Source organism: Salvia splendens, chromosome 12, assembly GCF_004379255.2.
Source record: "Salvia splendens isolate huo1 chromosome 12, SspV2, whole genome shotgun sequence".
Taxonomy (NCBI): domain Eukaryota; kingdom Viridiplantae; phylum Streptophyta; class Magnoliopsida; order Lamiales; family Lamiaceae; genus Salvia; species Salvia splendens.
In genome coordinates, this window is record NC_056043.1 from 10,629,099 (window position 1) to 10,642,266 (window position 13,168).

At 39.7% G+C, this 13,168-nt stretch overlaps 1 protein-coding gene across 1 annotated transcript; it reads right to left on the minus strand.

The window, feature by feature from the left end:
• Positions 1 to 6,017: 6,017 nt before the first annotated feature.
• LOC121758193 (transcription factor TCP12-like) lies at positions 6,018 to 7,270 on the minus strand. The gene has a single exon (XM_042153617.1). The coding sequence runs from the start codon at positions 7,134 to 7,136 to the stop codon at positions 6,231 to 6,233; it is 906 nt and encodes a 301-aa protein (XP_042009551.1). The 5' UTR covers positions 7,137 to 7,270; the 3' UTR covers positions 6,018 to 6,230.
• Positions 7,271 to 13,168: the final 5,898 nt, after the last annotated feature.

Below are 13,168 nucleotides of genomic sequence, written 5' to 3' on the forward strand. Positions count from 1 at the left end.
TGGTGTAGATTACGAAGAGACATTCTCTCCAGTGGCAAAAATGAACACAGTCAGAACATTGCTCGCAGTGGCTACATGTAAAGACTGGCTCCTACACCAGTTTGATGTGACCAACGCATTCCTGCATGGCGAGCCGAAAAAAAATGAGGAAGTCTACATGGAGATGCCACCAGGATACTCAGGGGGCAGAAAGGTGTGCAAACTGAAGAAAACGTTGTACGGACTAAAGCAGTCTCCAAGAGTTTGATTTGGCAGATTCTCACAAGCAATGCAGAAGTATTGGTACATCCAAAGTCATTCAGATCATACTCTATTTTTAAAGAAGCGAGGAGAGAAAATGACTTGTCTGATAATTTATGTGGACGACATGATCATTTCGGGAGACGATGAAGATGAAATAAATAATCTGCGAGCAAACTTATTTCAGGAGTTCGAGATGAAGGACCTTGGGCCCCTCAAATATTTTCTGTGAATAGAAATACTTCGGTCAAGGAAAGGGATATTTTTACGACAGAAGAAGTATGTGCTCGATCTACTGGCAGAAATTGGATTGTTGGACTGCAAACCAGCAGACATTCCAATGATGGTGAATCATGGGTTGAAGTTTGAAGAAGGCGCCAAGTTAGCAGACCGAGAAGAATATCAACGATTGGTGGGCAAACTCATTTACCTGTCTCACACAAGGCCTGACATTTCATATGCTATTGGGGTGGTGAGCCAATTCATGCATCGTCCTCAACAGAACCACTTAGATGCGGCATTGAGGATTGCACGCTATCTCAAAGGAACAACAGGATATGGAGTGCTGCTCCATAAGAGTAAAGATCTCGAGATAGATGGATACACTGATGCTGACTGGGCCAGTAATCCTATAGATCGGAAGTCCACTGGAGGATATTTCACATTTGTAGGAGGAAATCTAGTCACTTGGAAAAGCAAGAAGCAGAAAGTTGTGGCTCTATCGAGTGCAGAGGCAGAATTCCGAGGGATCAAGAGTGGTCTAACTGAGATACTTTGGCTTAGGAGACTACTCACTGAGATTGGATTTCTGCCGACGAGGAAAAGTCAACTTTTCTGCGACAACAAAGCAGCTATCAGCATTTCAGAGAACCCAGTCCAACATGACAGGACTAAGCATGTGGAAGTGGACCGTCACTTTATTAAGGAAAAGAACGAAGGGGGAGTCATATAGCTTCCTTTCGTCCGATCAGGAGAACAGCAGGCAGACATTCTCACGAAGGCAGTAAATCCTAAATCTTTCAGTGAGGTTTTGGGCAAGTTGAGTATCGGGGATGCCGTTACTCAACTTGAGGGGGAGTGTCAAACATACCATGCACACACCTTACCAAATAAGGAGACACAATTAGAGGAGCATATTATGTAATTGATAGGGAGCATATTTACCTAGAATTAGGATGATTCTATACCATAATTACCGTGTAACAACTGCTATATTAAGGGGGAGAAATCATTCTAATATACACAGAACACAATACATTGTCTCCTACTTCTACATTCAACATATATGTATTCAATGATTGTCTGAGATTTGTAATAAGCTTCGGCTGGTCCACGCTAGTTATTCAATTTTATAATAAATGCATGAAATTAATGGTATTTATTATGACAAGTTCTTGGTGCCACATAAGACAAAGGGGTCTAATTTCATTTTGGATCTTGATGAAGTTATGACTGAAATGTTATATTGACCAGTACAGCAATTTTGTAATATACTACCAAACATCTATTATTGTTTTTCTATCTATACATATGCAGGGTTTGATACAGATAAAAATTATTTTAACCACTTAAAGAATCAAATTAACTTACGTACTCTAATTAAATTTGTATATTATTATGATTTTCTAATGATAAAAGAATTTATTGAGTAGCCAAAGACTTCTTCACTTTTGCATTTAGGAAACAAAATTAGCATGATTGAAATTGCCGCCTTCGCATTAACTAGACGTTTTCGAGCCGATAAATTCGCAGTCTATTTAAGCGATTAAATTATGTGTCGTCTTCAATTAATTCTGTTTCCGAAGTATAATTCTAGTTAGTTTTGTTGACTGCATATTTATTTTTAGGAAAGCAATTATTGATTAAGAATTTATGCAAGAGGCCCGATATGACTTTGATTAATACTCCACTATATTATTATACATAATGATATTCAGATTTAACGGGCTACTGTGTACCCTGATTTAACCCTCTCACATAATGTCGGGCCGGAGTGTGAGGGCCGACAAGGCGACAGAATTGCCTTTTTTTGTTGTAATGATATTCAGATTTAAGATGATTATAATTAGAAACCCGCGTCCCTTTATTTTGAAATTTATTTCTTTATATGTAGAGAGAGAAAGGTTTAAGTGAGAACATTTTTAAAATGAGAACTTTTGACAATCGAAAATCATATAAGTTTGTTAATACATTAATATCAGTTAGTATAACAAAATATATCAGTTTCTAATATTCAGTTAGTAACTGATATTGAGTTAATAACTGATATTAATATAATCAACTAACTGATATGTTTTGTGATGATAACTGATAGTCTAATACTAATATATTAGTGAGCTGGTATTGTTCATAATCGCATAAGTGCTATTTCTAGGTAACATGGAGGTCATTGTTAATTTGTTTATAGGTTATATTTTGGTAACACGGTGGTCAATGTTTCTTTTATGCCATGTTTGGTTGGCGGGAAAGTAAAGTAGGCAAGGAAAATGAATCCCGAGAATATGATTTCTAATAACTTTATTTTCCCGTGTTTGGAAAATATCAAGATTTGAAAGTATATATTTGATTTAAACACTAAACTAAAAATATACTTATCAATTTTCTATTTATAAAAAAACAATAATACATATTATTTAATAAATTATTAATTACAAATGATAATAATTATATTATTTTATTTATTATTACGATGGATAGTTTAAATATGGATTATACATCATAATATATAATAATATAATAATAAATAAGATTATTGTTATTATTATTATTATTATCATTATATTTACTTAATTTTTAATTGAATAAATTTTATAATTTAAAATTTCACTACAATTTTATTGTTAATTACTAATTTATAAATTAATAATTATTATATTATTATATAATTATAATTATATTTAATTATTTAATAAATTATTATTATTATTATGATAATAAAAATAAATATTAATAATATAGTTATAATTATGATAATTTGAATTATAGTTATTTATTATCCTGAAATTAAGTATGGTTTATACTTTTAAATTATTTTTAAAACATTGTAATAAATAATAACGATGATGATGATGATGATGATGATGATGATGATGATGATGATGATGATGATGATGATGATGATGATGATGATGATGATGATGATGATGATGATGATGATGATGATGATAATAATAATAATAATAATAATAATAATAATAATAATAATAATAATAATAATAATAATAATAATAATAATAATAATAATAATAATAAAAAAATAAATTGTACTATATTGCATTAAATATGTAAGAATCCTAAAACTGGGAAAAAGAATACCTAAGAAAAGATAGAATTCAGAATCTTGGAAAGTTGTACTAACTTTCCTTGTTTCAGGATTTTGATTACTTTCCCAGTTTGATTAAAAAATGAAAACAAACACAAGAATTTAAAATTTAATGAATCAGATTACTTTCCCAGACAGAATCCTGGCAACCAAACATGACCTTAGGGTAATGCAATCTTTATACATGTAATCAATGCTTCTCCCATGTTAATACGTTTTATATGGAGTATTACATTAATCAATATTTTTTATAATATTCCCTCTGTCCCAAGGAAGGTGACCCCTTCTTTGGACGGCACGAGATTTTATGCAATTTTATTTTGTGTGTTGAGTTGAGAGAATAAAGTAATAGAGAAGGAATAAAGTAGAGATCAATGTGTTTTTATTTTTAGTATTGTGTCTTCTTGGTTAGGACAAACCAAAAAAAAAATGGATAATCTTCAGTGAGAGACAAAGGGAGTTCTTGAATGCCATGGTTAGGCCTGTCAAACTGGGTACCCGCGGATACCCGATCCGAATTTTTTGGATACCCGATCCCGAAATTCCCAAAATCCAATACCCGACCCGAAAAATAGGGTATCCAGTCCCGATTGTGATTTTTGATTTTTTTTAATTTTAAATTTTTGGGAATTTACTACAAACTTTTAGAATTTATTTAATATTATTTAATTCAAATTTAATACAAAGTTGAAGTAGTATTCAAGAGAAAATAACTACAAACTTTTAGAAATACAAAATTCTTATAGTAGTTAGAATTTAAGAAATACAAAATAACCCGATACCCGATAATTCAAAATTATCACTACCCGATCCCGATCCGATACCCGAAAAATCGGATTTCGGGTATCTAATTATCCGACTTTTTCGGGTTTGGTTAGCGGGTATCCAATACCCGATATCCATTTTGACATGCCTAGCCAGGGTAGCTAAATGCTCATTTATCTCCAATTGTCCAATTAATATATTTTCTCACCATGCATGAATGGTAGCTAGACTGCCATTTAAGTTAGAAATTTGTATTACCAATGGTCTGAGGATTTTCATTACATTCATTATGTTTTACGTATTTGCAGTTGAAATTATTTAGTGTAGGGAGGAATTTTGCAGCATTATTATCATCAAGAACCTAACAATTTTCTGGATTAAATTCTGGAGTTGTAAATAATAAATCGTCATTCACCTGCCACATCATTTTCAAACATTTTCTCATTTAAGAGGTAATTGTATGAATTGATGTGAAAATCTACCAATTAATAAAAACTAAATTTAATGCCTCAACTTCAGCTTCATTATTTTGTTTAGTGAATATAAATTAACTACCTACGAGTTAGACACGGATTTATAACGGGTAAGTACATATTTGCATACTAAATTATTTGGGAATATGAATGTTTTAAGCATTTTGATTATTATTTGCAGGAAAACAAACTGCACAAGGAAACCCTAGGCCGATTTTAATGGTAAGTTAAATTAAATCATCATAAACTAAACGTATATATACTCCATCCGTATCTAATCAAAATGACTCATTACTAAAATAGAAATATTTTTATCTCTACTCTATTCTCACTCTCTTACTTTATTCACCACTTAACACACAAAATAGAGTTGCATAAAATCACATGCCGGTTACTGAAGAGGGAGTACTATACCAATTCAAATTTCGCCTATATCAACAGGTATTTAATACTACTACTATGAATCGTATTTGAATCATCCTTAATATATCTGTGATTCTGTATCATAGTAGATGTTTCTATTTACCCCAAAAAAGTTTCTCATTGCAACAAATTTAAGAGTGTAAAACAAATTGATTTGATTGGGCAAACAAATTGGATATTAGTATCTTTTAAAATATACTCCATGTCTTAAAGTTAAAACTGCAAAAAAAAAAAGCACACACCTTGTAGGAGTATTCGTTAGCTGTGTGCTTCTTCAATTGATTAGGTTATGGTGGTTGAGTTGTGTATAAATTCCAAAATTATTGTAATTTTTCGGATTTTTAGCAAAAGAGAGCTATTTTGTTTCTGGAAATAAAAGTAAGCAGACTGCTTGCTGAATTATGCTCAACTGCTTCGACATTTAAATTAAAGTTCTTCTATTATACTCCATATACTATAATGCAGCTTCATCAATAATTTCCGCAAGGAGTTGCGCAATGTCATCATACATGAATACATATTGATTTCCCAACTCATTAAAGATTGGCTAAATTACGTACGATTAGTACTAATCATAATTTTCCAACAGCCCCACAATACAAATCTTGTATAATGATATCATCCCTAAAGTATTGAAAATTGAAGTCGAATGATATTAACATCAATCCTTCATTGATACGGACGGATCCAGGAATATAAATGGAAGGGGGCAAAATTATATGTATAGGAAATTTGAGAATTTAAGAAGGGGCAAATATAAAGAAATTTTAAAATTTTTGCAAAATTATTAAATAAAATAGTATATATCAATATATTTGAGGAGGGGCATTTGCCCCACCTAATAATACATTACATCCGTCCCTAGATACAACATAAAGCATTATATCGATATAAAGTCCTCGAAAATCCATACTTAAAATGATATACACAAGGTGAAGAAGACTAACTATAGCTAGCTAGAATAATAATCTCCCTAACCAAACAAAAAAAAGTGCTTAATTATTATATTAATGAAATTCAGAGAAAACTAAGTCGAGATTACCTGCAAAAGAAACCTGATTTCCAACCGAAAAATGGAATCTCTCACTGCTCAAAACATCCCAATTCCCAAGAAATCCTACCAAACTCGGATCCGAAACTGCACACTGATAGTCAGAGATCGAATCCCCCCAAAAATTCTCAACCATTCCCAGCTCCTCAGAAACCCTAATTTCGTCGATTGGGATACTAGGGTTTGGTGTGAAGCAATCTCCAGCGACACGGAGGCGTTTCACCAGCATTTTCTCTTGCGTCCGACGCCTCGCCCTCGCCCTCGCCTTCTCCCTCAGCGCCTTCGCGCTGCTCGAAGCCTTATCCGGAAATGGAATCACAGCGCTGGAGCTGATCTCCTCGATTCCGGAAAGGTCTTCGCATTCCGAGAGAAAAGACTCGCTCTTCACGTGAGCGAGCTCCTTGATCGCCTCACTCGACTGCGCGAAGAGCCACTCTATCGTTTTGCTGGCCTTGTCGTAGCCGAGCATATCTTGGAGATCGAAGAATTTCCGAGCCGCTTGAAGAGAGAGGCGCATTCTCCTATCCCTTATCCCCTGCGCCGTGCAAATCTTGCTGTGCCGGTCCTTCTTCCCGGCCCGCCGCCGCGGCGGCGGAGCAGCGGCGGCGGTCGGAATCTGATCTTCGATTTTTGACTTCACGAGATTGTGGTGAACGAGGGGGCGGAGGAAGATTTGGTTCAAGGGGGATTCTTGCTCATCGAGGAAAGGCGAGGGGAAGTTGAAGAGGAGGGCGTCGTCGTCGAGTTTGGGGGTAGGGTTTTGATGAGAGGAGGATGTGAATGGTGAAGGAGGAGATGGTGATGGCCTTATTGTGAGCAAGGATTCATCAAAAGGGTTGTTGCAGTTGGTTGAGGGAAACATTTTTTTGAATAGATATGCAATAATTATTGTCTTTTTCGGATTTGGTGGGGAGGTTTTAAAGGAGATATCTAATGCAAGGAGATGATGAAGAATGCAGTGAGAGAGAAGTGAAAGTAGGGGCTGTTAATGTTGAAAAATGCACATGTATTTGAGAGGTGTGGAGGTAAGGTAGAAGTGGTGGGGTTGTATATATATTAAGATGTGTAGGGTTGAGTTATTTTAAATATCAATTTTCTTCATCAGAAGTTTAAAATATGCTGATGAGTATTATAACCTCATGCATTTATATTAAAATTAAATCCATTTAGTAAGAATATGCACTTTTGTTATAACGAAGAACTAGTAAAATATCTACGATGGATATATTTTTTTTCTTATGCGACTGCATTGAAAATATTTTATTTTATATAGGAGATATTTGAATGTGATGGGGTACGGACTAAACAAGCCCAACAGCAGTGACAGCCCAAAGCCCAAGGAAGAGTATCAGTTCGGCATTACCAAAGAGTTCGGCCCCTGCCTACAGCTCGGTAAAAGCCGACCAATCAAGCTCTACTCTCAGATCGGCAAAAGCTGCTCGGCAATAGTTCAACAGTTCGGTCTCAGTATTCGACCGAACTGGGAGATAGTGGACCCATGCAGAACCTCCACGACCTCCACTACACGATCTATTTAGTGGTGGACCCATGCAGGATCTCACGACATCCACGACATACTTAGTGGTGATGTAAGCCACGACCTAGTTAGTGGTGATGTAAGCCACGACCTAGGTAGTGGTGATGCAAGCCACGATCTTAGTTCAATGTATAAATAGAACTTAGATCAGATAGAAGAGAGAGCTCTCTAGACATAAAAGATCATATAGCAAGTTTGTATTGTAAGCTGTAGAAAAGAGATCAAGCAATACAAATCTGCCCTCTTTTCCTCCCGTGGACGTAGATTTACCTCAGTAAATCGAACCACGTAAATCTCTGTGTCGTGATCTGCATTTTCCTGCATTCATCACCATCAAAAATTCGCCAAACCATCACTGGCGCCGTCTGTGGGAAGCAGAGAACCAAATTTGTGATAAAGCGAATTTTTGACCCTTTTTCCACCCCAAAAAAATGCATACCAGATCACATACTACCCGTAATACCGTTCGTGAAAACCATGAGGAAGCTAGTCCAACCCGCAGGTCCGGAAAACAGCCTCGGGAGACATCTACTTCCAGTTTTCATGATGAAGGAACAAGCCGCTCAAAAGGTCCACACACCGAGTCTTCCCAGCAGCCTGATTTGAATGAGGCTGTCAAGCTGTTCTTGGCTGAGAAGCAGGATGAGTTCTTAGCCTTCCTGCAAAAGAGCCAAGAGCCGAAGACGAAAACGGTGGATTCTCCTTCCTCATCCAGACATGAAAGTCACTACCGCAGTAGTGCCGTGTCTTCCAGGAAGAAGAATCCTCAACCCCGACATGTTCCTGTTCCTCCTCGGTACCGGAATCACAGGAGATCTCCATCTCCTCCATACCGAAGAGATGTCGGGTTCGCCATGTACGGAGCATTGAAGACTCCGTTCTCGGACGATATCACCCGAACTCCCCTTCCACAGAACTACCGAACTCCGTCGATGACTTATGACGGGTTGGTGAATCCTCATGACTTCCTGGGACGCTATCAGTATAACATGGCGAACCAGGGTCTCAATGAGGTCCACATGTGCAAGCTGTTTCCCGAGCTGCTTATCGGGAACGCAAGAAGGTGGTTCGATAGCCTCCCCCAAGGCAGCATTAGATCTTACCGAGATCTAATGGATGCTTTCCACAGGAGGTTCTTTCAGAAAGCGGAAGCCCGAATCACTTCGGCTCAGCTGCTTTCTATACGTCAAGGTCGCGACGAAAAGATCAGCGACTTTATGACGAGATTCCACAAGGAATGCCTACAAGTAGATGATCTCAATGATCTACTTGTCATTTCGGCATTCCAAAATGGAATCCTGCCCGGAGCTCTCTACAGAAAGCTCGTGGAATGCAGTCCGCAAACAGCTCAACAGATGTGGGACATTGCGGACCAGTTCTCCCGTGCCGATGAGGCAGACCGTCGCAAACGGTCTTTAGACAGCTCATCCCGAGGAGACAGGAGGAAGCCCGATCACAGCGATCAGGGACAAACTCGCCGAACTCCTTTTGGCGATCAGGGACATCCTCGCCGAACTCCTTTTGAAAGGATTCAAAGGACTCCGGTGCAAGACCGATTGGGGCCACGTCTCAATCCTGAGAAGCCGCCCGCTCAGTTCGTACCATTGAACAAGTCAAGAGCGGAAATTTTCGAACTGCATTCCGATATGTTCGAAAAACCAAAGCGGATGACGAAATCGGCCGCGCGTCGACCTCAGGATCAATATTGCTCCTTCCATCAAGACCATGGTCACGATACCGAGGAGTGCCGACATTTGGCTGCAGGTATTGATGCTCTTGTGAAAGCAGGGACATTAAAAAAATACCAAAGCAAGCAGCCGAAAAAGAACAAAAAGTAGAGAGGTGCGAACTGCGCTCCTCAGGATCCGAAAAGGCAACAGGATCCCGAAGACGATGACGAGCAGCAATATGATGGAGTAATCCTGACTATTGATGCTCTCCCTGCCGGGAAGACTAAATCGTCCCTGAAGTCAGAGCGCAGAGGCTTCAATCGAGAGGAGCCAACGCATAAAAGGCTGAAGCAGGACGAAGTGATTACATTTTCAGATGCAGATCCCGTCCCGGCCATCTCTCCTCATCAAGACGCTATTGTCATCCAAGCCGGAGTGGCAAACAAACTAATCCACAGAGTGTTTGTGGATACAGGAGCGTCAGTCAGCATTCTTTTTAAAGAATGTTTCGATAAACTAGAAGTGGATCCAGCTCGGCTTAGTCCGGCACCACTTCCTCTGAAAAGTTTCGCCCAGGAGGACACCCGCCCTGAAGGTATTATCAGCCTTCCGATCACGGTGGGAAAAGCGCCTACAAGCTCCAGTACGATGATCGAGTTCTTTGTGGTAAAAGCTCGGTCTCCGTACAACATCATCCTGGGAAGAGACTGGCTCAACGCAGTGCGGGCCGTTTGCTCTACTTATCATCTCACCATCAAGCTCCCCACTAAAGGGGGGGTAGCGGTCATCCGAGGTGATCAAAAGAGAGCAAAAGAGTGTCTGCAGATTGCGCTTAAAAGTGCCGAGCAATCGGATCGGCATCATCAAGCATAGCAATCACAGCAGCCGGAGTCAGAGGCAAGCGAAATGACCGAAGTCACACCAGAGCCGAACTCAATGACCGTTCAGTTATACGAAGATGATCCATCCAGAATGGTCAAGATCGGTTTCGCAGGAACGCCTCTACTCCGGGAAAAGACCATCCAGCTCCTCAAGGAGTACAAAGATGTCTTTGCATGGTCTCTGTGGGACATGACCGGAGTGCCCTCTGAGGTAATCACTCATCGGTTAAATATTGATCCATCAGTCCGGCCTATAAAACAGAAGCAAAGACTCTTTGCGGCAGAAAGAAATCAAGTCATCCATGACGAAGTCCGCCAATTACTGAAAGCGGATGTATTATTCGAGGTGAAATATCCCTCTTGGGTGGCCAATCCTGTGATGATCAAGAAAAAAGAAGGAGGATGGCGGATGTGCATAGATTTTACCGATCTAAACAAGCACTGTCCTAAAGATTGCTATCCCCTTCCAAACATAGACAAAAAAGTAGAAGCTTTGATCGGCTTCGAAATTTTCTGTTTTCTTGATTTATACAAAGGCTACCACCAAGTCTTAATGGATGAGAATGATGCTCCAAAAACGGCTTTCATTACTGACTTCGGCATCTTTGCTTATAAAAAGATGCCGTTCGGTTTAAAGAATGCCGGAGCCACATATCAAAGGATGGTAGATAAGCTTTTTCGGCATTTGATCGGAAAGGAGGTTGAAGTGTATGTTGACGACATAGTCGTTAAAAGCAGAAGCACTTCGGAGTACGAAGACAATCTCAAGTCCACTCTTGACGTGCTCCGAAAAGCCAACCTCAAACTCAATCCCCAAAAATGTACCTTTTTGGTAGATTCGGGAAAGTTTCTAGGTTGTTGGGTTTCAAAGGAAGGACTCAAGGCAAATCCGCTAAAAGTTCAAGTTGTTCAGAACATGGCAATGCCGAAGTCCATACATGATGTGCAAAGGCTAACTGGATGTCTAGCCGCACTGAATAGATTCCTTTCCCAAGCAGCCGAAAAGCAAATGCCATTCTTCAAAGTGTTAAAGAAGGCACCAAAGTTTGAGTGGGGAGTCGAGCAGAAAAAGGCTTTTGACGAGCTCAAAAGTTATTTAGCCGAGCTTCCTATTCTCTCTGCTCCAACAGATGCTGAAGTGATATTCTTATACTTAGCGGCATCGGATCAGACCATTAGCGCGGTGCTTGTACGAGAAGAAGGCCTAAAGCAGCTTCCCATCTACTTTACAAGCCGAGCATTAAGAGGTCCAGAAACAAGGTATCAACCTCTGGAAAAAATTGCTCTGGCATTAGTAAATGCAGCAAGGAGACTGCGGCCATATTTCTATGCTCACAAGGTATGCGTCTTAACCGATCTTCCACTTCGGCAAGTTTTGACCAAGCCAGAAGCATCAGGCAGAATCGCCAAATGGGCCATAGAGTTGGGAGAACACTCAATCGAATACCTACCTCGGAAAGCCATCAAGGGACAAGCCTTGGCAGATTTTCTTGCAGAAGCAAAGTTCGATCAAGCAATCCCTGTCATTGCCGAACAGAAAAATTCTACCAATGCCGAACTAGCACAGCCCCTGGAATCCGAAGTAGAGCCACCGGACTGCTAGAGCGGATTCGTAGATGGAGCTTCGAATAAAACAGGAAGTGGAGCTGGTATTTTACTTATCGCTCCCGACGGACACGAGGTAACTTACTCACTTCGGTTCTTATTCCCAACTACTAATAATGAAGCCGAATACGAAGCTCTCCTTGCCGGACTCAAGCTAGCGCAAAGTCTATTTATCAAGTCTCTCAAAATCCATTGTGATTCACAAGTCGTAGTGAATCACATGTTGGGTACAAGTGAAGCCCGTGATGAGAGGATGAGGAAATATTGGGACAAAGCGCAAAGCATTAGCCGAAGTTTCTCTTATTTTCGGATAATCCGCATTCCCAGAGCGGAAAACAGCCGAGCAGATATTTTAAGTAAGTTAGCCTCATATCCAAGTTCAAAGGTGGAGGAATTGATGCACAGAAGCATTGATGAAGCTGAGGTACTTTCAGTAGCCAGCTCGCCGAACTGGATGACGCCGATCTTACAGTATCTAGATCAAGGACAACTGCCCGAGGATAAGAGAGAAGCTCGGAAAATCACATGCCGAGCCCTTCGGTACGAACTTCATGGAGGAGTCCTATACAGAAAGTCCTACCTTCAGCCGTTATTGCGATGTGTAGGGCCAGAAGAGACGGACTACATCCTTAGAGAAGTCCATGAAGGATCTTGCGGTAGCCACATCGGAGCTAGAGCTTTAGCTAAAAAAGTTCTGAGATGGGGATATTATTGGCCAACTTTGGTACAAGAAGCAGTGCAGCTCGTCAAGACATGTACGAAGTGCCAAATCCATGCAAATATCCCAAGGATGCCGCAGACTGATCTATGTGCTATGCAAAGCCCTTGGCCTTTTATGCAATGGGGCATAGACATAGTAGGACCACTACCACAAGCTCCTCGGCAAATGAAATTCCTTATCGTTGCCGTGGATTACTTCACGAAGTGGGTGGAGGCTGAACCATTAGCTACGATAACGAGCTCGAAGGCATTGGATTTCGTCTGGAAGAACATAGTGTGCCGATTTGGCATACCCCACATCCTCATTTCGGATAATGGGACTCAGTTCACCGACAAGACATTCAAGAATTGGTGCCAAGAGCTGAATATTCAACAGCGGTTCACTTCGGTCTCCCACCCACAAGCAAACGGACAAACGGAGGTAACAAACCGTATCTTGGTGAAAGGGTTAAAAGCTCGGTTAGAACAAGCCAAAGGACAA